Here is a 27778-nt window from a genome sequence, read left to right on the forward strand (position 1 = left end):
CCACTGCACAGTGATCTCCAAACTGTGGCCCTCCAGATGTTGCAAAACTACAAATCCCAGCATGCCCAGACAATAAACTGCTGTGTGGGCATGCTGGGAGTTGTAGTTTTGCAAGATCTGGAGGGCCACAGTTTAGAGACCACTGCACAGTGATCTCCAAACTGTAGCCCTCTAAATCTTGCAAAACTACAAATCCCAGCATGCCCAAATGGCTGTCTGGGGATGCTGGGAGTTGTAGTTTTGCAAAATCTGGAGGGCTACAGTTTAGAGATCACTGTAAAGTGGTCTCCAAACTTTATCCCCCCCCCCCCCAGATGTTGCTAAGCAACTACTCATCGGCTTCCGTTGTCTTCACGAGGGAGCTGCACGAGATCACCGCCATCTGTCAGGTAAGGGACCTCCACCGCCGCCGGTCACGCTACAGTTCCCCCGTTCTGCCCGGATTACCGTCAGTGGGCAGAACGGGGGAACCAAACTTTAACCCCACCCCCGCCCCAGATCTGCTATTGGTCGTCGCTTTTTGAAGACCAATAGCAGGGATAGGAGGGGTGGCACCCCTGCCACCCAACTCCTATACCTTCAGGGTGGCCGGGGGTGTCTTGGACACCCCCGATCCCCCTGATTTTCCGGGTCACCAGACACCAGTATGACCCGGATCCGCCAAAAAGTCATCCTGTTCCTGGTCCGGGGACCCGAATTCCCACGGGCGTATCCATATGCCCTACGTCCTTAAGGACTCAGGATGCAGGGCGTATGCATATGTCCTGCGTCCTGAAGAGGTTAAAATTGGGGGTGATATGGTAATTTGTATATTCAGGGTTAAAACATTATTTCACTATGGCCCAGATTTATCAAACTGTGTGAGAGAAAAGGCGGAGTGATTTTCCCACAGCAACCAATTGCAGCTCAGCTTTCACTTTACCTCAGCTCATTAGCTGAGCTGTGATTGGCTGCTGTGGGAAAATCACTCCACTTTTCCTCTCACACAGTTTGATAAATCTGGGCCTATGTACATTAGAATGTTTGCAGAAAGGTTGCAAAAGAGACAAAGCAGGACAATGTCATTACAAGATGTCAGTGGTAATTGCAATCAGCTTCTGATAAAGGTGTTCAGTTGGGAAAAGGGATAAATGGCTGCATGGCATTTCTGTCATCAACTGAAAAGACCTGCATAAGCCATCATCCCTATGAAAAGGGTGTGCATACACAAATACAAAATGTTAAATTCCACATTATAACTAACTTTTTACACAAATGGGGAATTTCTCATTTGTTTTACCTATGATTTTTGGTGTTAAATTGACGCAAATCTTTGCGCAATAACTCAATTGTCTGTGCAATCTCCAGCCTGGACCACACTTTAAAACAGCAAAGTGGTGAAAACAAAGAAAAGGTGGTTAAAGTGGTGAAAACAAAGAAAAGTTGTTGTTTTTTTTATAATGTTTTGTGCATTTTAGGATACCTTAAGATTTTCTTGACTAATAAGCAGATCTTGTACTTTGTTTTTTAAAATTATACTTTCAGATTTTTCCACAGCAACCTTCTTCTCTAAATCCGTTTCAACTTTCCTGGATTCCTCCTTTAGAATAGAAGATATGAAGGTTATAAGCAATAAGATACAAACAGATACAACCAAATTTATAATCAACATTATTATTTCTAAAAAGGTTCTCCAAGTTTTATTAGCAAATTGAAGGGGATGCCCAGAGCCAAGAAAAAAAAAATTAAAAAATAAAATAAAAATTATATATATATATATATATATATATATATATATATATATATGTATATATATATATATATTATCTTTTTATCAGAGTAGCATTTTAAGAGCCATAATTTTTTCAGTTTTCCATCAGTGTAGGTTGAATTATTTTTCTTAATTCTTAAAGGAGTAGTCCAGTATTGGAAAACCTATTCCTTATCCTAAGGATAGGGGATAAGTTTCAGATCACGGGGGGGGGGGGGGTCTCTGGCCAGATAGCGTGTGTCGACCACCGCAAGAAGCGGCAGCCGACTTCTGGTTCCATTGCGGGCATGTGAGGCAGCAAGAAGACAGAGCTCCCGCGCCCCGGACCTCATACCCGCACCGTAACGGCTGACACTACAGGGTGCTCCCCCTCAGCTCTCCAGGAGGTCCCAGACAGCAGTAGGGGACCTTTTTAGCCTGTTCCCGGAGGCGGCACCGCATGGAAGCTTCCCGCTGCCTCTTCTTCCTCCCCGTCTCCTCAGCAGCTACCATCTTGCATAGCACGCTGCAGGCTGCATAGAGCACCACCTACGCACCCACCAGGTACCGGGAGGTGGCATCGGGGGAACACTCCGACTCATTTAACAAGCAGCCCCACAGTGAATAAGGGGCTGCTCTCACCATTCCAGCCACACTACAGTAAGGAAGGAAGGAATGGGCAAAAAAGGGGAAGTGCACCATCCTCCCAGTTAGCCCCAAAGAGCATAAGGGGCCACCCTCATTTTGTTATTATAGCCTGCCAGGGACTCTCCTCACTGTAGGCCATGAAAACAGGGTTGCTGTCTGCAGCGCATATCTGCCCCCCCCCCGCCAGTATCACTCCGTGCTGAGGGATCTAAATGCCTCTTCTGCCTAGCTCTGCTGCCCAGTGGTTCTAGAGAGGGCCTGCCTTACCTGCCAACCTACCTCTCAGTTCAACTGGAGTCTACTGACCCCCTCATGGAGCACTTCCTCAATAAGGGGACCCAACGCTCGGGTACTTCCATCACAGTGCCCTCCTCTGCCCCCGCTCCAGCATCAGCTTCTGTGTCAACACAGGCCCCCCCAGAACCCGACAGTGGCCATGGATGTTGCGAACAGCCAGCTTCTGTACACACCTGAAGAAGGGTCACAGCCACCAAGGTGGAGATCCTGAGGCTTACCGCAGACGCACATAACCGCTTACTTTTTGCAACAAAAGTGTACTGATCTTTGAGGATTTCTCAGCTGATGCTGCCAAGCGCAGGTGGTTTTGTAGCAAAGTCTGTACAGAACTGTTCAAGGCAAAGAAACGCTTTCAACTCCAGTATCTGGCCACCCTGAAGGTGATTCATTCAGATGGAACTTTCTCCTCTTACCAGCCGCCAGCAGCCGCGGAGGCAGCACTCCAGGACCTCTTGATGGAGACGAGTAGACTTCCTCAATCCCCTTTTTAGACCCTAACAGGACTGCAGGACGCTTGACATCACCTACACCTGGATGACCGTGAGTACACACACTTCTCACATGCATACAGTTCTTGGTACCACATTGACTATTGCTTGGTCAGTCCCCTGCTTTGCCCCGGTTGCGTGCAATTGCAGATGTCATCTGCAATTGAAAAATGGTAGGATAGTACCCAAAACGCGTCTTGCCAATGTATGTTACTTGCTGACTGTCTTTTAATAAAGTACGGTTGTGTTTATTACACTAGTCACTCCTACTTTATATGGGATAGTGCCTTTCTTAGAGTTTTTTTCTTTTCTTTCTTTCTTTCTTTTTTTTTTTTTTTTACTAAGGATGAGTCCTTCCTGAATGTTCTCAAGGCTGGTGGTTGGAGTTTCAGACTGATAATGCAACACAAAGAGATAATCCCACCCTCTACTATGAAACAGCGAAAGTTGTCCTCAGGGGCAACATTTTGGCATATAGTAACACGCTTAAACGTAAAACTCTAGCGGGGCACACAACGGCAAGTGCAGCCTTAACTGAAGCTTATTCTCGTTTTTGACTCCCCTTCCCCGGCCCATAAACTTAAATGGCAAGAAGCGAGTGCATCCTACGAACTCTGGCTAAATAGGAAGAAGCGTATTTATAGATCTCACTTTGAGGCTGATCTGTTTAGACATGGCAACAAAGCTGGAGGTATTTTAGCGGGCACAGTGAAAGGGGAATATGCGCCTGTACATGTTTTAGCATTGCAAGATTCTCAGGGTTATGTCAGAAACGAGCCATACTCCATTAATGCTGTATTGGGCTCCTATTACACTGAGATTTATTTTTCCACTCAACTCCAATGGATGAGGGAGCACAGTATCTGGAGGGCTTAACGTTGCCAAAGTTGTTGGAAGAACAGCGTCAGGATCTCAATGCGGCAGTAACGGAGGAGGAGGTTGCAGCGGGTACAAGGTCCCTAGCTAATGGCAAGGTGCCAGGTTCAGACGGCTATAACAGCAAATTTTACAAGCCCTTGCTAGAGTAACTCGTTCCCCCTTTAACAAGCCATTTTAACGAAATTCTGCACTCTGGGGCTTTATCTCCTGCGGCCAAATTGGCGTATATTAAGGTGCTTCCATAACCGGGGGAAGATCCCTTAGACCCTGGCTCATATCGCCCTATTTCTCTGATCAACCAGGTTTTGAAATTGCTCTAAAAAATTCTGGCAGACCATTTGGCATTGTTTCTGCCATCCCTTATAGGGGATCACCAGGTGGGGTTTGTTAAAACTCGCTCGGCGGTTACAAATATAAGAGAGGTCCTGGCAGCCATGGATAGCGCTTGGAACCAGCCTTGGCCAGACTTCCACCCTGCCCTGCTTACACTTGATGTGGAGAAAGCATTTGATAATGTGCACTGACCAAATTCAGGATCGATGGCAGGTTTAGCTCTTTTGTAGAAGTATTGTATGAGGATCTCACTGCTAGAGTATACACCCCAGGCATTCTCTCCACGCCCCTCACCTTAGTGAAGGGTATGCGCCAGAGGTGCCCTCTGTCTCCCTTACTGTTTATCTAGCGATTGAACCTCTGGCATGCTCTTTAGCTTCTGCTGATCTGTATCGGGGTATCAGGGTGGGCTCACAGGAGATTAAGTTGTCCATGCTTGCAGATGACATTCTTCTTTATCTTAGTAAACCAGGAGAGGCAGTCCCCAAAATTCTTGATTTCTTATCCTATTTGGGAAGTTTCACTGGTTGCAAGGTTAATGCTACTAAGAGCATGTTACTGCCCCTGGGTTCGACCCGTCTTAGATGGCTGCGTGACACGGGTGCCTTTGGAGTGATGGTGGCGCCCTCTTACATTACTTATAAGGGAATTCGTATTGGTAAAATGCCTGACACTCTCTACTCGTTAAATTATGCCCCACTTTTTAAGCGCATATTCACCAAATTGAAGAGGTGGGAGTCTCTGCCACTGTCTTTTCAAGGTCGTTGCCATCTTGTCAAAATGATTAGTTTCCCTCACTTATTGTATCCCCTGCAGACACTCCCACTTCTTCTGAAACATGATGATGTTAGACATCTTAACTCAGCCTTTCAGCGTTTCTTATGGCGGGGCAAGTGTCCCCAGATAGCTTTGCAGAAGCTTATGGTGTGCAAGGCTGAGGGGGGAGTCAACTTCCCGAATGTTAGAGCATACAATTTGGCTTGTCTCTTTAGACATGTCATGGATTGGCTTCTTGGCTCCACTTATTTCTCCAATCTAGAGGTAGAGACAGCATTAGCCTCACCCTGGTCTCTGCAAGCACTATTGCACACCTCAAGGTTTTTTGCCTCCTGTTCCTAATTTTCAAACGCATGCCCTTACTTGACCATCCAGAATTCCCGCAAGGTATGTCATTCTCCTGGCTGAAGTAATGGGACGCTAAGGGTGTCACTACGGTGGGGACTCTCATACATATGCCAATCAAGTTTTTGCTCCTCCAGACTCAGGGATCTCAGGTGGGAGGCACCTACACATCCTCTAGATGACATTATAGGTGAGGATCTCCCTGCTCTATTCAGCTTTTCATAACCACTTCCTGAAAATTTACCCTAAGAAGCTATTCCAGTGGTTCTCAACCTTTTCACGACTGTATCCCCAAAGGGTGAAAGTATGTCTGCAGGTACCCTTCGTCCGGAACTTACGCGCGAGGGGTACCCACGGACAAAATATGTCATGAAAGTACTCAATTTCATAATGGCGTGTGCTTACCTTTCTAATGCGATACTTAAAGGGGTATTCCAGGATTTTATTTTTTTTTTTACAATGCTACAGGGGCTGTAATTCATAATATAGTGTCTGTACTTGTGTGTGATGGTTTTCTCACAATTCTTCTGTGATTTTCACCCCACTATTTATTTTTAACAGCATACAAAATGACTGTTGTCTCAGATTTTTCCCAGCTTGCAATGCGGCCGAGACCTGACTCACTAGTCAGCTGATCACAGGTCTTTTGTTTCAATAGGTGGAGTGGCTGATATGTGGGAGGGAGGAAAATGGAATTGTGGGGTTTGTAGTCAAAAAAAGAAAAGTAAAAAAGGAAATACAAATTAACAAAAAGCTAGCCACAGTGTTATGTTAATGTCCTGACATAGCCATTTAGCCCCAAGACAAGCGCAGAGCCTTCCTAAGCATGTCCATTACTGCCTGCCAGGTACGTACTAAAATCACCTTATGGTGGATAACCCCTTTGTAACGCTGAGCGCTCCGGGTCCCTCTCCTCCCCCGGAGCGCTCGCGGCGTTCATCTACTGTTTGCAGCGCCCCGGTCAGACTCACTGACCGGGAGCGCTGCTCTGATTCCCCCAGCGGGGATGCGATCCGCGCAGCGGGACGTGCCTGCCCGCGGGTCGCATCCCGTTCTGCTCACCTGCCCCGTCCTCCTTCTGTCCCGTCCCGGCGAGCGCGGCCCCGCTCTCTAGGGCGCGAGCGCGCCGGCTCTCTGAAATTTTAAGGGCCAGTGCACCACTAATTGGTGCCTGGCCCAATCAACTGCTATCACCTCCATTCATATAAAAACCCACTTCCCCTTCCTGTCCTCGCCGGATCTTGTTGCCCTAGTGCCCTGAGAAAGCGTTTTGTGTGTATCCCTAGCCTGTGTATCCAGACCCTTGCCATTGCCCCCGACTACGAACCTTGCCGCCTGCCTTGACCTCTTGCTACGTCCGACCCTGCCTTCGCCTTGTCCTTGTGTACCACGCCAATCTCAGCCGTCTGTCGCTATCAGGGGATGCGGCGGGCTCTGGTGAAAACCAGTAACTTCTTAGAGCCGGTCCCCTGGTACGGCCCACGTCATCGCCTCACAGACACAGGAGATCCACTACCTGCATACCAGTCCAGTTCCTGACACCCTTTATTGCTTTTGTGCCATTATTCTCCCCTCCATCCTAATCCCCTTGTGCCATTATTCCGCTCTCCCTCTGATTCCCTTTTGCCATAATCCGATAATGAAAAAAGGGAATCAGAGGGAGGGGAAAATAATGGCACAAGAAGATTAAGATCGAGGGGGAGGGGGGATAATGATTACCCCTCCCCCTCCATAATAATCCCCTTGTGCCATTATTCCCCCCCCCCCCTCCATCTTAATCCCCTTGTGCTATTATTTCCCCTCCGAACCCCTGGGCCAATACATGAGATACATACAGTAATACCCTCCCATACTGCGGTGTTACGCTTAGTTTAACATGCTTACCAGGCCTGTGTCTATCCCGTTAAGCGGGAATCGGAGGGCCACACTTATGGGTAACATCCTTCTGCGTTGTGCCGACACTTACGTGCAAGGTAAGGGGCGTCACATATCAGGCCCAGCAGCCACTGCAGCTTACGTAAAGTGGCCGCGGCCACAGGTATAATATAGTGAGCTGCCGCGGCGGCTTTGGTATCCAATACCCGCTCTGCGCTGACAAATACTGGCCAATGCATGGTCGGTATTTGTCAGCGAATTGCTGTACTCCCGCATAACCCTTGGCCTACCCCTGCTTGGGAACCCTTGAGCTATTCCATACATGGGAGAGGTGGACAGAGGATGCTGACATCACTGGCACTATCTTGTCGGGGTGGAAAGCAGTCTGTAAAAAGGTTATTAATGAGCGGTGGAAGGAAACCTATTTAAAAGTAGCCCATGCAGCGTTATACGGTTTTAATATTTTACCTTCACCATCCTTCCCTGGTAGGATCACTAGTTGCCCCAAATGTTGCACGCCACTAACTAATTTATACCATGGGATTTGGGAATGCTCCCACATGGCCGAGTATTGGTGGATTGTACAGACCTACATTCGGGATCCCTGGCAGGTGCAGATTCCGTTTACACCTCAATCCCTATTATTTCATCAATTGATTGGGAAGGAAGGGGGAGGGGAGAAAATCCTGTGCTCTGTTCATATAGTTCTCCTAGTGGCACTGATATGTCTTTTTGCCAAATGGCTAGAGGCGGATACTCCAGATTTGCCAGTGCTGGTTCCTCAACTAAAGACCTTCTTGGGGGTAGACAGGCTAGATGACAAAAGATACAGGGATTCAGGCACAAAACATTTTTTTTTCAGAAATGTCGATATTTTATTGTGACTCACTTTGACTTTCAGGGGATTGCTGAAATTGTTTGACCATTCCGGTATACCACCTGGTATAGTGCTGATGCTCTGAGAGGTTCCCTTGGGGCATTGTGCTTACCTGAAGATTGAACCCTTTATGCCAGACCCAATTCAGAATTTAGTGTTCAGTATTATTATAGTTTGTCGAATACCCTGGGAGTCAGGGGAGGGGATCGCGAATAGCCCCCTACTTGGTGGGTAATGCACGGCTCTATTGCGTTAGGAGAGGGGAGGTTGTGGGTTCTGTGTTGATCTACCGTGGGGGGGGGGGAACCCTTCTTCATTGGGAACTCATTCTGTTTTGTTTGACAAAATTTGTTCAATTCCGGCTCCGGCACTCCGGCTCTCCCATAGAGTTGTGTTGAAGGCGCATGTCGGCTTGGTGCGGTGGTCGACACGCCCCCTTCCCTCGGACTATCTGGGCCCCGTATGGAAGATCGCGGGGGATACCAGCGGTCGGACTCCCCCGCGATCTGAAACGTATCCCCTATCCTTATGAGGACAACATTTTTGGGCTAATTTTATGCCATGCACTGTGATAAAGGTGTGTGAATAATGTTAAAGAGTACCTGTCACCAAACTAAATGTTTAACCCCTTAAGGACTCAGGGTTTTTCCGTTTTTGCACTTTCGTTTTTTCCTCCTTACATTTTAAAAATCATAACCCTTTCAATTTTCCACCTAAAAATCCATATTATGGCTTATTTTTTGCGTCGCCAATTCTACTTTGCAGTGACATTAGTCATTTTACCTGCAAAATGCACGGCGAAACGGAAAAAAAAAATCATTGTGCGACAAAATCGAAGAAAAAACGCCATTTTGTAATTTCGGGGGCTTCCGTTTCTACACAGTGCATATTTCGGTAAAAATTACACCTTATCATTATTCTGTAGGCCCATACGGTTAAAATGATACCCTACTTATATAGGTTTGATTTTGTCGCACTTCTGGAAAAAATCATAACTACATGCAGGAAAATTTATACGTTTAAAAATGTCATCTTCTGACCCCTATAACTTTTTTATTTTTCCACGTACAGGGCAGTATGAGGACTCATTTTTTGCGCCGTGATCTGAAGTTTTTATCGGTATGATTTTTGTTTTGATCAGACTTTTTGATCACTTTTTATTCATTTTTTAATGGTATAAAAAGTGACCAAAATACGCTTTTTTGGACTTTGGAATCTGGATCTGGAACCTGGATCTCAGGCACGGAGCAGTCATTCGCCGATCGGACACCGAGGAGGCAGGTAAGGGCCCTCCCGTTGTCCGGTCAGCTGTTCGGGACGCCGCGGTCCCGAACAGCCCGACTGAGCAGCCAGGTCACTTTCACTTTCTAAAGGGTTAATACCGATCGGCGATGTGTGGTATTAGCCGCGGGTCCCGGCCGTTGATGAGCTTCATATCGCGGGAGCCGGCGCAGGACGTAAATATATGTCCTGCGTCGTTAAGGGGTAAATATATTATTCCTTATGTTATTATAAGACAATTTGATATTTAATTGATGTTAAAATTCTCAACTTTTATGTTTTTAATGTGATTGAAAAAACGGGTGGCTCTGTTCTGTTCCCTGATGTAAGTCAAACAGTTAGTTTGGTCTCCACTTGGACTTGCAGAAGTCCAAACTCAGGAAGTGCAGGGGACATGGTGCAGGGCATGGCGAGGCAAAGCTCTCGCAGGCTTCAGTGACATCGCACCTTCCTGTACTCTTTAAAGGGTTACTCCGCTCCCCAGTGTGCGGAACATTGAGTTCCTGAACGCTGTGTGCGGGCTTCCGTGTTCACGCCCGCCCCTTGTGACGTCACGGCCTGCCCCCTCAATGAAAGTCTATGGGAAGGGGGCACGACGGCCGCCACGCCCCTTCCCATAGACTGGCATTGAGGGGGCGGGATGTGACATCACATGACGGGGCGTGACGTTACGAGGGGGCGGGCGTTCAGCCCGCACACAGTGTTCAGGCACTCAATGTTCCGGACGCTGGGGAGCGGAGTGACCCTTTAACTTTATTTTGTAGGTGATTGTGGCGGTGCTATATATGCAATTTGTTTAATTTTACTATTTTTAGAAAATTCTACTTTTTTGTACAATAAAGAAATGCTATTTTTATTTTGGAGGGCATGTGCTTCATGTGTTTTTTTTAATTTTTTTATTCATGACAAGGGAAAGTCATTGATTACGTAGTTATAATGGTCTAGGAGTAGGCTATATTAGACAGTAGGGCTGCACGATTTGGGGAAAATGTGCAATGGAGGTAAATATTGCAATTTTGATATGTGATTGCGATATAATAAATAAATGGTGAATGGGGGCGTGGCTTGGCACTGACAGAGATGGCTGCATGTTGAGGGAGCTCCCACTCCACTGGCCGAACATTTGCCTTCATTAGCCCCTGGTGACCCTGCTATCTGATGGGGAGGCACTCCCGCAAAACCAGGAACCCCTCAGCACCCTCCAAGCTGGCTATCCCTGCACCTGGGGGAATCCATTGCTTCTTTCAGCTGCCTCCTGCGCCATCTGCTCCATCTGCCATTATGGGCCCTGCTCTGAGCCTGCGGTCCCGCTCTGCCAGCTGTGCCCCGCTCCGCTTTCAAGACTCACCTCCCTGCTGCTCTCCACCTCCGGAGTCTGTACAGGGATCCCCGCTCCTGCCTCCGCAATCTCCCAAAGCTCCGTCTCCGCCGGAAGCCCCTGCCCAGCCGTGTGAGGGCTGCGCTGCAGCGCAAGTACCGGAGCATCTCCCTGCTGCTGCTCCCCCTGCCGTGGACTCTCCTTCAGACCCTGTGCTGCCGGGACGTGTGGTGAGTGTTCCTGGGGGCTCACTTTCAGGACCTGCTGCTCCTTCCAGTGCTGCCCCAGTCTCATCACCCGCAGCCTCCTCCTCACCTTCTCCCTGCAGGCTGCCTGGGGCTCCATCTTGGGCCTCCCTGCTGAAGCCAGGGCCGTCACCTCCTGTGGGCTCCCTGCACCTCCCAGCTTCTCCACACTGCTCAGCTTCCCCCTCCTCTGTGCCTCTCCTTAGGGGCTCTGGGCTTGGTCCTGCACACCAGCTGCCTCTGATTGTGCCTGCTGATGCTGCCTTACCTCACACCTCATATGCTCACCTGACCCCATCTGCAGCCTGCTACCCTCCCTCTTACCCTCCTAAGCCGCAGCAACGAAAGCAGTCCACCATGATGCCCTCCCTCCTTCCCTTCGGGGGACCCCTCGTCCATCCCCTGGGCTGATAGTGGCCGCTGGATCTGCGCCTGGATGCTGCATCTGAATCTGATTTGCCCTGCTCGGTGGTGTCCCTGCCTTCCTCGGCATTCCCTGACCTGGGCCATCTCCTGTCCCAAATTCCAACTAAGGAAGACTTCCGCTCCCTGATTGCTACATTGCACAACTGCACTCTACTATTGCTTCACAAAGAGTCTTTCTTGGAGACCTCCATGCACATGTTGAGGATCTGGATAATAGAGGGAGGTGTAATAACATCAGGGTGAGGGGTCTGCCGGAGGCTACCCGCGAGGAGGACCTTTTTGTAACTCTGGAGGCTATTTTAACATGATTCTTGGCGAATCTACCTCTCACAGGATCAAGCTTGACAGAGCCCATCGTGCACTTCGCCCTATGTCTACCACAGGCACTCCGCAGGATGTCATTTGCTGCGTGCAATATTTTCAAGTCAAAGAGGCCATCATGGCTAAAGCTAGAACTCTGCGGAATTTTGACTTTGATGGTGCCCCTATTCAACTCTATCAAGATTTATCCTGGTTGACTCTTTGCAAGAGACGTCTGCTGCAACCCCTGCTCGAGGTTCTTCGTTCTCACCATGTACCGTATAGATGGACCTTCCCGTTTGGGCTACACGCCCGCAGAGATGGTCGATTTGCTGTTCTACGCACCTACTTGAATCTTGCAAGGCCTATTGTGCTACTGTGGAGATGCCAGTTCCTCAGATGGTGGAATGGGATTTGATGTCCCCCCCGCCTCCTCTGCCCCCTGTTTGGCAGCCCGTAAGGCCCCGCAGAGCAAGATCCCAGAGGAAATCTCTCACTGGGGTCTCAGGGACCTCTCCTCGAGCTCCCCCCTGGGATAAAGATGGGGCTACTGTGTCTTTCCTGAAGTGTTTTGGTCATGGACTTCTTTTTTGGTCTTTGAAACCTCCCTGGCGGGAGGGGGTTCTCCCCCTCCATGAGACTAAATAGTGTTGCTAATTCTCCACTGTTTTTTACAGTGTTATTGCACTTTTTGGTCACCAGTGGTTTTTGCTTACCTGTGGTCCTTTACTATGGCCTTGGAGTAGGGTGTTTGCTCTTCTGGTGGTTGTCCTTTGGTGGTGTCCTTCCATATCCCCTCTCGAGGCCATAGCAATAGACTGCCCATGCCTTGGTCCATTTGCATGGTCTTGACCTCCACATTGGCTGATTGGTCAATGGTTCATTTTGTTTATGACTTTTTGTTTATGGTTTATTATTATTTTTTTGGTGTCTTGTCGGTTTGTTGTCCGTTTGTGTGTCCTTTTGTTTTTCCTTGTCTCCCTTCCTCTTTTGTCTTTTTCCCACCTTAGGTTGCTTTATCCCGCTGCCTCTCCTGGTGACCCAGGTTCTCCGGCCGCCTTTCCACAGATATGTGGTGCCTATCCTGACTGCTTCTGTGAGTATGCTTCTTTATGTGCTGCTTGTCTTTTCTCCTCCTCCGCCATGGTTAATTGCGTCTCCTTGAATGTTAAAGGGCTGAACTCCCCCTCTAAGAGGCCCTTGTTACAAAAGGGAGTTAGTTGGGCTACATGCCGATATAGTTTTCCTTCAGGAGGCGCACTTTGACCATTCTGGAACCTTTCAATTCCTGCACCATCTTTTCCCTCTGACCTACTCAGCAGTTTCTAACAGGAAATCTGATGGTGTTGCCATTCTAGTCTCTAGGTCCTGCCCCCTACAAGTTTCTTCTTCCTTTCTTGATCCCCAGGGGCGTTATGTAATTGTGGAGGGTGTCCTGGGTGGGGTCCCGCTTCTGCTTTGTAATGTTTATGGCCCCAATACCTTCCAAATCCCTTTCCTGCGTAGAGACCTTGCTAAACTCGATAAGCTCCCTTCCTCCGCTTGGTTGTTGGGTGAGGACTTTAACCTTATTTTCTCTCCCTCCCTGGACCGTCATTCACTCTCTGGCGCCCCCCCTACTCCCACGCATATGCGCTTGGCCTCTATTTTTCGATGGCTCATACGTGCTTCGTCGTTATACGACCTGTGGCAGATTAATCACCCTACGGTTAGTTTTTATTCCCATCCCAATCAATTGCCCACGTTCTTTATATTTGACTATTTCTTTGGCAACCTCCCTATGGTGCGCATGCTCTCCGCTGCTTCCCATGATCTCATCTCTTGGTCTGATCACTGTCCTTTTCTCCTTTCCTTCAATTCCTCCCCTTTCTCTCTCCATTTCTGCCACTGGTGTCTGAATGACTCTCTTCTTAAGTCGTTGCCTTCCTGGGAGTCGATACAGAAGTGTCTTATGGACTAATTCGCTGATAACAAGGACTCTGTGTTTTCTTAGGCAATCCTCTGGGAGGCACATGAGTCGTGGTCATTGTATAGCTTTGGGTTCGCTCCTTAAGCGTGATGCTCTGGCTCGCTCCCGGGAACTCTGAGCAGAGATAGCTCGCCAGGAGGCCCTCCTACTGTCTACCCCCTCCCTGTCGATCCTGCGGAGCTTGGTGGCGGCCCAGATGTGGTTGGCTGACCTGGCCCTCCATAGAGTGGAGCGCCAATTGTTATTTGCGAAGTGCTTCTATGAGAGGGGCAATAAAGCACACACGATATTGGCCAGGCGCCTCCGGGACCGGGTGCTTGCGCAATCTCCCTCAGCTCTCAAAGACTCTTCTGGTGTCCTTCATTACCATACAGCTGACATTTCTCGCCTCTTTGCTGACTACTATACTAAACTTTACTCTCTTCCCTCCCAGCTTCCGTCTGATCCGGGGGAATGGGCTGCGGCCCTTGATTCTTATCTCTCACAATGTGGCTTGCCTACTTTGTCGGGGGCTGATCATGATGTCCTCAATGCACCTATCACCTATCCTGCTGGTCGTTCCCCTGGCCCAGACGGCTTCACATACCTCTATTACAAGACCTATGCCTCTGTACTGGTACCTAAGCTTGTCCCCCCTTTTTAACTCTTATGGGGGGGAGGGGATCCCGCAGTCTTTTTTGCATTCTCTTATCATCCTGATACCTAAGCCTGGGAAAGATCCTAACAATTGCGGCGGTTAAAATGACCATCCTACCAAAACTACTTTATTTTTTTGAGACATTACCGGTTCGTGTGCCGCTGTCTGCCCTACGCTCGTTCCAATCGGCTATTTTCTAATTAATCTGGGATGGGAAGAGGAACCGACTCCCTATGTCTATAATGATGGCTGGCAGGGCATTTGGGGGTCTCGCAGTCCCGGATGTGGTTAAGTATTATTGAGCGGCCCATCTGCACCATCTCGCGGCGTGGTCCTCTTACCATGCATACAGCCGTTAGATGGAGCTGGAAAAGCTTTGGTTAGCCCCTTTCCACCCCAATACACTCCTTTGGTCTCCCTCCTTCATCTACTGTTTCATTGTCTCCTCTTTTGGGCCCTATGGTGTTCTCTAAATATGTCTGGGGATATTGTTCTGTCAAATTTAGGCTGCTTTCTCCTTCCTCCCCTCTCCGCTCCTTTCTCTACCATCCTGACTTCCCTTCTGGCCAGTCTGCGGTTATGGTGCGGTCAGTCTAGGGAACTTTTCTGTTGGATGGATGTTGTGGACCCCCTTTCTCGCACCCTTCTCTCCTTTTCTCAATTGCAGTCTTGTTGGGATCTCCCCTAGTCTGAGCACTTTCCCTATTTGCAGTTGCAACACTTTCTGTCCTCTACCACTGGCTCTTCAGTGGTCTCTATGCCCACTGCATTTGAGAAGCTATGCCGTGGTGGGCCTCAGACGAGGGGTCTCCTCTCCAACATTTATTCCCTGCTTAATCAACCTCCCGTTGTTGTCCTGGTGTCCCACCGTTATATGGGAAGACGCTCTCAATACCGTCATTACTCCAACTCAGTGGAAAGTTATTTGGGAAAGGGCCTCGAAGGCGTCTATCTGCATGGCCTATAAGAAAACCCAATACAAATTGCTTATGGGATGGTATCATAGCCCGGAGCTGTTAAATCGATGGAACCCTGACATCCCCCCTCAGTGCTGGCGGTGGGGGGTTGGTTTGGGCACGATATTTCATATTTTCTGGTCTTTTCCTCTTATAGTGGACTACTGGAATAAAGTGCAGGGTCTGCTCTCTGAGGTTCTGGGTGTGTTGGTCCCCGTTGACCCTCTTATCTACCTTCTTCAACTTTCTTACCCTGCTCTGTCAAGAAAGCTGTTTAAGCTTTTTATGCATATAGTTTTGGCCGCCAAAACTCTTATTGCTAAATGTTGGAAGAGCCCCCTCCCTCCCTCAGAGTCTGATCTGTTGTCTCGTGTACGTGAGATTCGTTCTCTGGAATCTTTAACGGCCTCCTTGAAAAATTCTATCCCTTCCTTCCTTTCAGTCTGGGAACCTTGTGATTGCTTTTCTGACAGGCAACCGCCATGATTTTCCTTTCTCTCTTACTCTTTCTTATCTCCTTTTTTCTCGCTTTTCATATCTGCTTCCTTGTGTGTGGACATGTCCTTTTTGTAGGTCTTTGTGATTCCCCCTGTTTGTACCCTCCCCCCTTGTTTTTGGGCTCCAGCCCCTTCTTTTCTATGATTGCTGATATGCACATATTTGATGCTTGTTGGCCCTTTTCATTTATACATGCTGATTGATGCTACAGTCACGGATTTCTATGTTGGTGTCGGGGACTGGCGGAGCGATTTCCGTTGTTGTATTAGCCCAACCTGGTCCTATCAAGTGCACGCATTATTGTACTGTTTGAACATAAAGTGAAGGGAATTTATATGAAATGAGGAAAAAGGTGCTTAATAGCACTGGGAGTAAGTGAACTCCAGCAGAGTGATGTTTTCGGCCCTGGCACAGGTCTTCTTCCTGGTGCCGGGACCGAAAAGGTGACACTGCCCCTCAGCCTATCGCTGGCCGAGGTGGGACTTCACTACGGCCGGTGATTGGCTGAGTGGAGTATGACACACACCGACCACTGGCAACCAGGTAGAGGATCATGGCGAAGGCCAGAGCGAGGGTTACTGGTGGCACCGGGGAAGCGGCAGCAGGTATGTATCTGTTTATGTCTGAAACACAATTTTTACATCCCGGAGTACTCCTTTATGGACTGGGAATTTTTCCTCTTTGCCTTCTAATAGCCATTCAATTTTCCCCCTACAGACCCATACGGAGCTTGTTTTGTGCACAAACACCTAAACTATGTAAGGACATCACTCTTTTTGCTACCAGGTTCATTTTTTGCACTGTGGTTTGTAGTTTTTATCGGTACCCTTTTTGTTTTGATGGGACTTTTTTTTCACTTTTTATAAAAAAAAAATTCTGGTACCAAAAATTTGCAATCCTGTTTGTTATTTTGTTTTACATTTACGCCATTGATCGTGCAGTTTCATTATTGTTATATTTTATTAGTTAGGACATTTAAGCATACGGCTATACCACGTATGTTTATGTTATTTTTGTTTACACTATACTTAATTTAAAAATGGGGAAAAGGGAAGGTAATTTAACCTTTTATTACGAGAGGAGCTGATTCATATTTATTAACTTTTTTTTTTTTTTTTTTTTTTTTTTTTTCTTAACAATTTGTTATTCTCCATAGAGCAGTGTTTTCCAAACAGTATGTCTACAGTTGTTGCAATACTACATCTCTCAGCATGCTGGGACATCCTTTGGCTGTCTGGGCATGCTGGGAGTTGGAGTTCTGCAACAGCTGGAGGGACACTGCTATTAAAACACTGCCATGGAGACTATTACTTGCAATCTTTTGATTGCAAACACTGATCAATGTTGTGCCATAGGCATATCATTGATCAGTGTTATCGGCGCTACATTGCTACAAGCTGCTAAGGCTGCATGCATTATCGGAGTGCTGATCAGGTTGAAAGGAGGGCATGCTGATCGGGACCCCGCGGGTGTGCCGAAGGAGCCCCGGTCACCTCCACTGAGATACCAGCACTTCTTTCAGGCACATTCTGGACATTACTCTGATCAGTGATGTCCAGCATTAGCCAGTATCAGCTCCTGAGCTCGCTTCACAGACGTGTCGCACGGCTGGGCCATATGAATACGGCAGCCAGTTGTCGATGGGTTAAGTCACCTCCCCCCCCCAGTGCTAGGCACTGCTTTGAGGAGAGACAGTGGGCCATACAATGGAGGGTCCGGGCCACACCGCACAGGAGCTGAAGCTACAGCCACTGCTGAAGCCCAGCTCTGCTCCCATGTTTCACCTGATTGTCAGCCCCCCGTGCAGCATGGCTTGGCCCCTGGGCATGCGGCCCACTGTTTCTCCTCCTAGTTAGATAATTGCAAAGTTTTGCGAGGGGCCAAATCACTATATCACAATCTACAATTATCGTGATTCGATTGCGATATACAGGGTGGGCCATTTATATGGATACACCTTAATAAAATGTGAATGGTTGGTGATATTAACTTCCTGTTTGTGGCACATTAGTATATGTGAGGGGGGAAACTTTTCAAGATGGGTGGTGACTAGAGATTAGCGAACTTTTGAAAAATTTGATTCGATCCAATTTTTTTGCGGCGAATCTATATTAAAAAAGGCTATTTCTAGCCTACATACTGCCTCTATAGGGGTATAGAACACTTTGCTGTGTTCTAAGACGCATATGGAGTGTGCTGGTGTAGTTAAATAATACTGTTATTCAGAATAACATGCAGATTACCGGCATCGCTTTTAGAATCACTGACGCACAGCAGCACAATGACAGAGCCTGGTGGTGGCATCAGTGTCAGGAGACCAAATAGTGACTGAATGACACAGCGTGGAGGTGTTGGCAGGATGAGGACACCATATAGTGGCTGAATGACACAGCTTGGATGACGCTGAAGCATGAGGACACCATATAGTGGCTGAATGACACAGCGTGGAGGTGTTGGCAGCATGAGGAGACCATATAGTGGATGAATGGCACAACCCGGAGTTGCCAGCAGCATGAGTAGGCACTAGGCCTTCACAATCCCTAAGATTAACCCCTTAAGGACGCAGGACGTACTCAAACGGTCCCTCTTCCGAGCCCTTAAGGCCGGAGGGGAGCCGGTGCCCGATGCCTGCTGAAATCGTTCAGCAGGCATCGCGGCATATCGCCCAGGGGGGTCATGATAACCCCCCCATGTCGGCGATGGCCGCAGATCGCTGGACAATTCAGTCCAGTGATCTGCGGCAGATTCCGGGTCAATCGGGTCTCCAGTGACCCAGAATTACAGGCTGTTCAAGCAGGGGTGAGGTGGCACTGGTGCCACCTCACGATCACCCTGATTCGTCGGCCGGTTTACCGGCCGACCAATCAGGGCACCTGCTGCGGGTGTCACTCCCGCAACCCACTCTGCCCCTCTTCCGGAGGACGTGAGCGGGCGCGGGACGTGGACCCCGGGAGCTGGGGACCCCGATCCCCGGCGTCAATGTTGGGATCGGGGCCCCAGGAGCGCTGGCGGCGGGACTGACCTGTGCCCGGAGCAGCAGCAGGAGGTGAGTCACAGCCTCCTGCTGTTGCTTAGCAACAGCTCCCAGCATACAAAAAGGGCATGCTGGGAGCTGTAGTTATGCAACAGTAGGAGGCAGACCATCACAACTCCCAGCATTCCCTTATGGGCATGCTGGGACTTATAGTTTTGCAACAGCTGGAGGCACATTTTTTCTATGGAAAAGTGTACCTTCAGCTGTTGTATAACTACAACTCCCAGCTTGCACAATCAGCTAAAGTGCATGCTGGGAATTGCAGTGGTGCATCTGCTGTTTGCATAACTACAACTCCCAGCATGCCCGTTGGCTGTCGGTGACTGCTGAAAGTTGTAGTTTTGCAACAGCTGAAGGTACACTGAGTTAAGTAGCAAACCAGTGTGTCTCCAGCTGTTGCATAACTACAATCCCCAGAATCCCCAGCCAAAGTAGTATGCCTCCAGCTGTTGCATAACTACAAGACCCAGCATGCCCTTCCGCTGTCCGTACATGCTGGGGGTTGTAGCTTTTGCAACAGCTGAAGGCACACTGGTTGCAAAACACTGAGTTTGTTACCAAACTCGATGTTTCACAACCAGTGTGCCTCAAGCTGTTGCAAAACTACAACTTCCAGCATGCACTGATAGACTGTACATGCTGGGAGTTGTAGTTTTGCAACAGCTGGATGTTTTCCCCCCCCCAATGTGAATGTACAGGGTACACTCACATGGGCGGAGGTTTACAGTAAGTATCCGGCTGCAAGTTTGAGCTGCGGCAAATTTTCTGCCGCAGCTCAAACTGCCAGCGAGAAACTACTGTGAATCCCTGCCCGTGCGACTGTACCCTAAAAACACTACAATAACAAAAAATAAAATAAAAAGTCAAAAACACTACATATACACATACCCCTACACAGCCCCCCTCCCCAATAAAATTGAAAAACGTCTGTTACGCCACGGTTTCCAAAACGGAGCCTCCAGCTGTTGCAAAACAACTACTCCCAGTATTACCAGACAGCCACTGACTGTCCAAGCATGCTGGGAGTTTTACAACAGCTGGAGGCACCCTGTTTGGGAATCACTGGCGTAGAATACCCCTATGTACACCCCTATGCAATCCCTAATTTAGGCCTCAAATGCGCATGGCGCTCTCACTTTGGAGCCCTGCCGTATTTCAAGGCAACAGTTTAGGGTCAAATATGGGGTATCGCCGTACTCGGGAGAAATTGTGTTACAAATTTTGGGGGGTATTTTCTGCTTTTACCCTTTTTAAAAATGTAAAATTTTTGGGAAAAGAAGCATTTATGTAAAAAAAATGTTTTTGTTTTTTTTACATATGCAAAAGTCGTGAAACACCTGTGGGGTATTAAGGTTAACTTAACGCCTTGTTACATTCCCCGAGGGGTCTAGTTTCCAAACTAGTATGCCATGTGGGGTTTTTTTTTGCTGTCGAGGCACCACAGGGGCTTCCTAAATTTGGCATGCCCCCAGAGCAAAATTTGCTTTCAAAAAGCCAAATGTGACTCCTCCTCTTCTGAGACCTGTAGTGCGCTAGCAGAGCACTTTTCACGCCCATATGGGGTGTTTTCTGAATCGGGAGAAATTGGGCTTCAAATTTTGGGGGGTATTTTCTGCTATTAACCTTTTTAAAAATGTAAAACTTTTGGGAAACCAAGCATTTTAGGAAAAACTAATTTTTTTTTTTACATATGCAAAAGTCGTGAATCACCTGTGGGGTATTAAGGTTCACTTTACCCCTTGTTATGTTCCCCGAGGGGTCTAGTTTCCAAAATGGTATGCCATGTGGGTTTTTTATGCTGTTCTGGCACCATAGGGTCTTCCTAAAGGTGACATGCCCCCCAAAAACCATTTGTCGCTCCTTCCCTTCTGAGCCCTCTACTGCGCCCGCCGAACAATTAACATAGACATATGAGGTATGTGCTTACTCGAGAAAAATTGGGTTTCAAATACAAGTAAAAATTTTCTCCTTTTTACCCCTTGCAAAAATTCAAAAATTGGGTCTACAAGAACATGCGAGTGTAAAAAATGAAGATTGGGAATTTTCTCCTTCACTTTGCTGCTATTCCTGTGAAACACCTAAAGGGTTAAAACGCTGACTGAATGTCATTTTGAATACTTTGGGGGGTGCAGTTTTTATAATGGGGTAATTTGTGGGGTATTTCTAATATGAAGACCCTTCAAATCCACTTCAAACCTGAACTGGTCCCTGAAAAAAAGAGAGTTTAAAAATTTTGTGAAAAATTGGAAAATTGCTGCTGAATTTTGAAGCCCTCTGGTGTCTTCCAAAAGTAAAAACACGTCAATTTTATGATGCAAGCATAAAGTAGACATATTGAAAATGTGAATAAAAAAAAAATATTTGGAATATCCATTTTCCTTACAAGCAGAGAGCTTCAAAGTTTGAAAAATGCAACATTTTCAAATTTTTCATCAAATTTGGGGATTTTTCACCAAGAAAGGATGCAAGTTACCACAAAATTTTACCATTATGTTAAAGTAGAATATGTCACGAAAAAACAATCTCGGAATCAGAATGATAACTAAAAGCATTCCAGAGTTATTAATGTTTAAAGTGACAGTGGTCAGAATTGCAAAAAATGTCCGAGTCCTTAAGGTGAAAAAGGGCTCAGTCCTTAAGGGGTTAAAAGATGAATTAAGAAATTTAAACCGAAGATTTTGGATAGCGGGTGCTACCTATGAGAACATTTGAATTTCCCAGACCCAGGTCCAGCAGCAGCATTAGTAAACCATATATTGCCTGAATGACACAGGCTGGAGTTGGCTGATGCATGAGTACACAGCAGGGCTTCACAATCCCTAAGAAAAAACACAACAATTTTAGAAATTTTGGAAGAAAATTTTGGATAGCGGGTTCTACCTATGAGAAAATGTTAAATTCCCAGGCCCAGGCCCCACGGCGGCATCAGTAAACCATATATTGCCTGAATGACACAACCTGGAGTTGGCTGATGCACGAGTACACACCAGGGCTTCACAATCCCCCACAAAAAACACAACAATTTTTGAAATTTATGAAGAAGATTTTGGATAGCAGTTGCTATCTAAGAGAATATTTTAACCCCTTAAGGACTCAGCGTTTTTCCGTTTTTGCATTTTAATTTTTCCTCATCACCTTCCAAAAATCATAACGCTTTCAATTTTGCACCTAAAAATCCATATGATGGCTTATTTTTTGCACCACCAATTCTACTTTGCAGTGAAATTAGTCATTTTACCAAAAAATCCATGGCGAAACGGGAAAAAAAATCATTGTGCGACAAAATTGAAAAAAAATGTCATTTTGTAACTTTTGGGGGCTTCCGCTTCTACGCAGTGCATTTTTTGGTAAAAATAACACCTTATCTTTATTCTGTCGGTCCATAAGGTTAAAATGATACCCTACTTATATAGGTGGGATATTGTCGTACTTCCGAAAAAAATCAGAACTACATGCAGGAAAATTTATACGTTTAAAATTGTCATCTTCTGACCCCTATAACTTTTTTTATTTTTCCGCGTATGGGCTGGTATGAGGACCCATTTTTTGCACTGTGTTCTGAAGTTTTTATCGGTACCATTTTTGTATTGATCGGACTTTTTGATCACTTTTTATTTCGCTTTATATTTATTTTTTCATGATATAAAAAGTGACCAAAAATACACTATTTTGGACTTTGGAATTTTTTTGCGTGCACGCCATTGACCGTGCAATTTAATTAACAATATATTTTTTATAGTTCGGACATTTTCGCACGCGGCGATACCACATATGTTTATTTTTATTTACACTGTTTTTTTATGGGAAAAGGGGGGTGATTCAAACTTTTAATAGCGAAGGGGTTAAATGACCTTTGTTAACTTTTTTTTTAAACTTTTTTTTGCAGTGTTATAGCTTCCATAGGGACCTATGACACTGCACACACTGATCTCCTATGCTGATCCCTGCAAAGCCATAGCTTTGCAGGAATCAGTCAGATAGGGGCTCGATTGCTCAAGCCTGTAGCTCAGGCTTGGAGCAATCAATCCCCGATCGGACGCAGCGGAGAGAGGTAAGGAGACCTCCGCCTGCGTCCTAGCTCATCGGAACATCGCAATTTTATCGCAATGTCCCGATCAGCCCGACTGAGCTGCCGGGAACCGTTTACGTTAGTTTTCAGACGCGACGATCAACTTTGATCTCCGCGTCTGAAGGGTTAGAAGCGCGCGGCACAACGATTGATGCTGTTAGCGCACTGTTAGCCCAGGGTCCCGGCTATCGTTAGCAGCCGGGACCGACCCGGTGTGATCCGGGGTCACGGCGTGACCCCGTTTTTCACATCGGGACCGGGCTTAGGGAGTACAGGTACACCCTAAGTCCTTAAGAGGTTAAATTCCCAGACCCAGGCCTCACAGCAGCATCAGTAAACCATATATTGCCTGAATGACACAGCCTGGAGTTGGCTGATGCACAAGTACACAGCAGGACTTCACAATCCCCCCCCAAAAAACACCACAATTTTAAAAAATTTTGAAAATGATTTTGGATAGCGGGTGCTACCTATGAGAAAATTTGAAATTCTCAGACCCAGGACCCACAGCGGCATCAGTAAACCATATATTGCCTGAATGACACAGCCTGGAGTTGGCTGATGCACGAGTACACAGCAGGGCTTCACAATCCCCTCCCAAAAAACACCACAATTTTAGAAATTTTTGAAAAAGATTTTGGATAGCAGGTGCTACCTATGAGAAAATTTGAAATTCCCAGGCCCCACAGCGACATCAGCTAACCGTATATTGCCTGAATGACAGAGCCTGGAGTTGGCTGATGCACAAGTACACAGCAGGGCTTCACAATCCCCCCCAAATAACACCACAATTTTAGAAATTTTTTAAAAAGATTTTGGATAGCGGGTGCTACCTATGGAGAAAATTAGAAATTCTCAGACCCAGCAAACTTTGAGTGTCCCGGACCCCAGCGTGTGGGTACGAAGGACCAAATAAAGCAAGCCCCCACAGGGCTCATGTGGCCGTGAGATGTAGGCGCAACGTCTTCATTGCCCTGACCGGCCATTGTTTCCAAGACTTTTCGCCAAGGCAAACCATGTGAAGAACAGCGTGACACCGCCATGCCCTGCACACATGGTATGCTGAAGGGCCACTGAAACTTGTCCGGGCAATGTAGGCTTAGGACACAGTGGAGGATGTGGAGGCGGAGTAGCACACTGACACAGGACCAATGGGCTGACAGAGTGTAGCAGAAAGCGGCATGGAGTACACACCAGGGCTTCACAATCCCAAAAGAAAAAAACAACCATTTTTTTAATTTTTTAAGAAAATTTAGGACAGCGGGTGCTACCTATAAATTGCCTGAATGACACAGCCTGGAGTTGGCTGATGCATGAGTACACAGCAGGGCTTCACAATCCCCCTCAAAAAACACAACAATTGTAGAAATTTATGAAGAAGACTTTTGGATGGCGGGGGCTACCTATGAGAAAATTTTCATTCCCAGACCCAGGCCAAGCAGCGGCATCAGTAAACCATATATTGCATGAATGACACAGCCTGGAGTTGGCTGATGTATGAGTACACACCAGGGCTTCACAATCCCACCAAAATAACACAACAATTGTAGAAATTTATGAAGAAGACTTTTGGATAGCGGGTGCTACCTATGAGAAAATTAGAAATTCCCAGACCCAGGCCCAGCAGCGCCATCAGTAAATCATATATTGCCTGAATGACACAGCCCGGAGTTGGCTCATGCATGAGGAGACCATTGAAATGTCAGATTTTTTAATTTGAAATTTAAATCAAACTTGGCGTGTCCCGGACCCAAGCGTGTGGGTACGAAGGACCAAATCCAACAAGCCCCCACAGGGCTCATGTGGCAGTGAGATGTAGGCGCAACGTCTACATTGCCCTGACCGGCCCTTTTTTTTTTTTACCCTTGTTTAAGAAGAAGCGCATATCCAAGAGTCCAGAAGACTCTATAATGCCGGACGGTGGACCATAAAAAGACATTCTTCTCTAAATCTTTTCTGAAATAAAGAAACAGAGTTCATCCATCTTCCTATTATTTTTGAAAAATTTTAATTAAAGATTCACACACAACAATCATTCAATGGTGTAATGGTTATTATTCTTGAAAATTCAAGTTTATTACAGAGAAAAGTATCATAAAATTTGAAAAAAATGTACCCAAGAGGATTTAATAACCCCATACATTGCACCATAAATGTTGAAATTTTGCTTAAGCATGTATGTATCTATTTCACCGATTATAAAATTAAAGACCCAAGCCCAGAAGCATCATGAAGGCAAGTAGTTGCTGAAAGACACAGGAGCAGTCAAGAGTAGGCATCAGCAGTACCCAAGAGGCTTTCATAACCCCTTACATTGCACAATCAATCGCGAGATCGAGCAATAACAGGTGTGTGATGCCCTCAGATGTCCGAGGCTGCACGTGCGCTACACTGAACAGACCAGCGTGTGTCTATCCTTCACCGACAACTGCGCGTAACCCGCTCAACCCCGTTCGTGATAGGTATCAGGAAATGAGAGAAGAATTCCAACTAAGTGCGGGTCATAAGCTCGGGTTCATTAAGTCCCTGGCCTTTTTACAAACTGCTTGTCTCTACTACTGATTGGATGGTTTAGCCAGGTGCTCCGATCGGCCCCAGCGGGGTAGGCGACGGCCCTGGCAGAGCGCCGAGAATTTAAAGATCATTGTTGAAATTAGCATTAAGCATGCATTGCTACTGCTAAACTTTCAAAAATTAAAGGCCCAAGGCCAGAAGCATCAGTGAAGCAAGTAGTTCCTGAAAGGCACAGGATGAGCCAGGAGCAGTCATTCGCAGTATCCAAGAGGGTTTCATAACCCTTTACATTGAAAGATTAATGTTGAAATTTGCATTAAGCATGTATTTAGCTACTGCTAAACATCCAAAAATTAAAGGGCCAAGGCCCGAAGCATCTGTAAGGCAAGTAGTTCCTGAAAGACACAGGATGAGCCAGGAGCAGGCATTCGCAGTACCCCAGAGGGTTTCATAACCCCTTACATTTAAAGATCAATGTTGAAATTTGCATTAAGCATGTGTTTAGATACTGCTAAACATCCAAAAATGAAAGGGCCAAGGCCCGAAGCATCTGTAAGGCAAGTAGTTCCTGAAAGACACAGGATGAGCCAGGAGCAGGCAATCGCAGTACCAAAGAGGTACTGGTGAGTTGCTTCCCTATGCGGGTGAAGAAAGCTACTCATCAGCGACTGTAGACTCAGGCTGCTGCTGATTGAGCTGGTACTGCTCCTGCCACCCCTCCCCAGCAGCCATGGCAGAGGAAGGTGAGCGCAGAGGGCCCCCCTAGTCAGACCTGCGAGTGGATGGACCATGTGGCCAATAGGCATCGGCCAACTGACTACGTAGAATCTCTCTGTAGTAGGTTAGCTTGTCCTCCCTCTCAGTGGGTGTAAAAAAGGCCGCCATTCTGGGACGGTAGCGAGGGTCTAATAAGGTGGAGATCCAGAAGTCATCCCGTTGACGAATTTTGACAATTCGGGGGTCACTACGCAAGCAACTGAGCATGCATCTTGCAATTGGCGCCAGTGACTCGGAGGGACTACCTGCCTCCATCTCCACTGCATACTGCCACGGTGTGTCTGGGTCCTCTGTCTCGTCTTCCTCATAACCCTCCAGCTCCTCTGGCTGCTCCTGCTCCTCCTCTCCTGTCCGATGACTAGAAACAGCGGCCATCTCATCCAACCTAAACTGTGCTCTGCTCTGCCCCTCATCCTCCTCCTCCAGTTCAGCCCCCACAGGGCTCTTGTAGTCTTGAGATGTAGGCGCAACGTCATTGCCGTGACCAGCCATCGTTTCAATCATTTGTTGTAGGAAATGTAGGAGTGGAATTAAGTCATTCATGGCGTAATCCAGGTGACTTACAAATAATGTGGCTTCCTCAAAGGGCCTCAGCAAACGGCAGGTGTCACGTATGAGCTGCCACTGGTTCACATTGAAGTTACACAGGGGAGTAGTCCTATCTGCTTGGATCATCAAGAAATCGGTGATGGCTTTTCTTTGTTCGTATAGTCTGTCCAACATATGGAGGGTGGAATTCCAATGTGTGGCAACATCAAAAATAAGACTATGTTGTGGGATACCGTTCTGCCGCTGCCGCTCAAGGAAGGTGTGCTTGGCGGTGTACGAGTGGCTGAAGTGCATGCACAGTTTCCTTGGCATTTTCAGGATGTTTTGAAAATAGGGTGAAGATTTGAGGAAGTGCTTGACAACCAGATTCAACACGTGTGCCATGCAGGGCGCATGTTTCACACTTCCTTGTCGCAGCCCGGACACGATGTTCTTCCCGTTGTCGGTCACCATGGTTCCCATTTCCAGATTTCGTGGAGTAAGCCATACTAGGATTTCTTTACTAATGAATTTTAGCAGTTCCTTCCCTGTGTGACTCCGTTTGCCAAGGCAAACCATGTGAAGAACAGCTTGACACCGCCATGTCCTACACACATGGTATGATGAACGGCCACTGAGATTTGGACGTGCAGTGGAGGCCGAGGACATGGTGGAGAATGAGGAGGAGGCATCACACACTGTAACAGGACCAACTGCCTGAGAGCGAGAGCGTGGAGGAGAAAGCGGTGTGACCTGTCCAAGTTGCTGTTGTGGCTGTGCAGGAACCACATTTACCCAGTGGGCCGTAAAAGACAAGTATTGTCCCTGCCCGTAGTTAAAGCTCCACACGTCGGCGCTGCCGTGCACTTTGGAACCCACCGACAGGCTCAAGGACTGGCCCACCTTCCCTTGTACAAACTTATGCAGGGCTGGTACTGCCTTTTTTGCAAAGAAATGACGGCTTGGGACTCTCCGCCT

General features: G+C 47.2%; 1 protein-coding gene across 7 annotated transcripts in view; it reads right to left on the reverse strand.

Annotated features, from left to right (window-relative positions):
• SYCP1 (synaptonemal complex protein 1) overlaps positions 1-27778 on the reverse strand; it is a 955469-nt gene that overhangs the window by 481583 nt on the left and 446108 nt on the right. For all 7 annotated transcript variants that reach the window (XM_056558361.1, XM_056558359.1, XM_056558362.1 and 4 more), the window contains one exon: positions 1463-1579. In XM_056558361.1, the coding sequence (XP_056414336.1) occupies positions 1463-1579 (117 nt within the window). The remainder of the gene's footprint in view (positions 1-1462; positions 1580-27778) is intronic.

This window comes from Hyla sarda, chromosome 2 (genome assembly GCF_029499605.1).
Source record: "Hyla sarda isolate aHylSar1 chromosome 2, aHylSar1.hap1, whole genome shotgun sequence".
NCBI classification, from domain to species: domain Eukaryota; kingdom Metazoa; phylum Chordata; class Amphibia; order Anura; family Hylidae; genus Hyla; species Hyla sarda.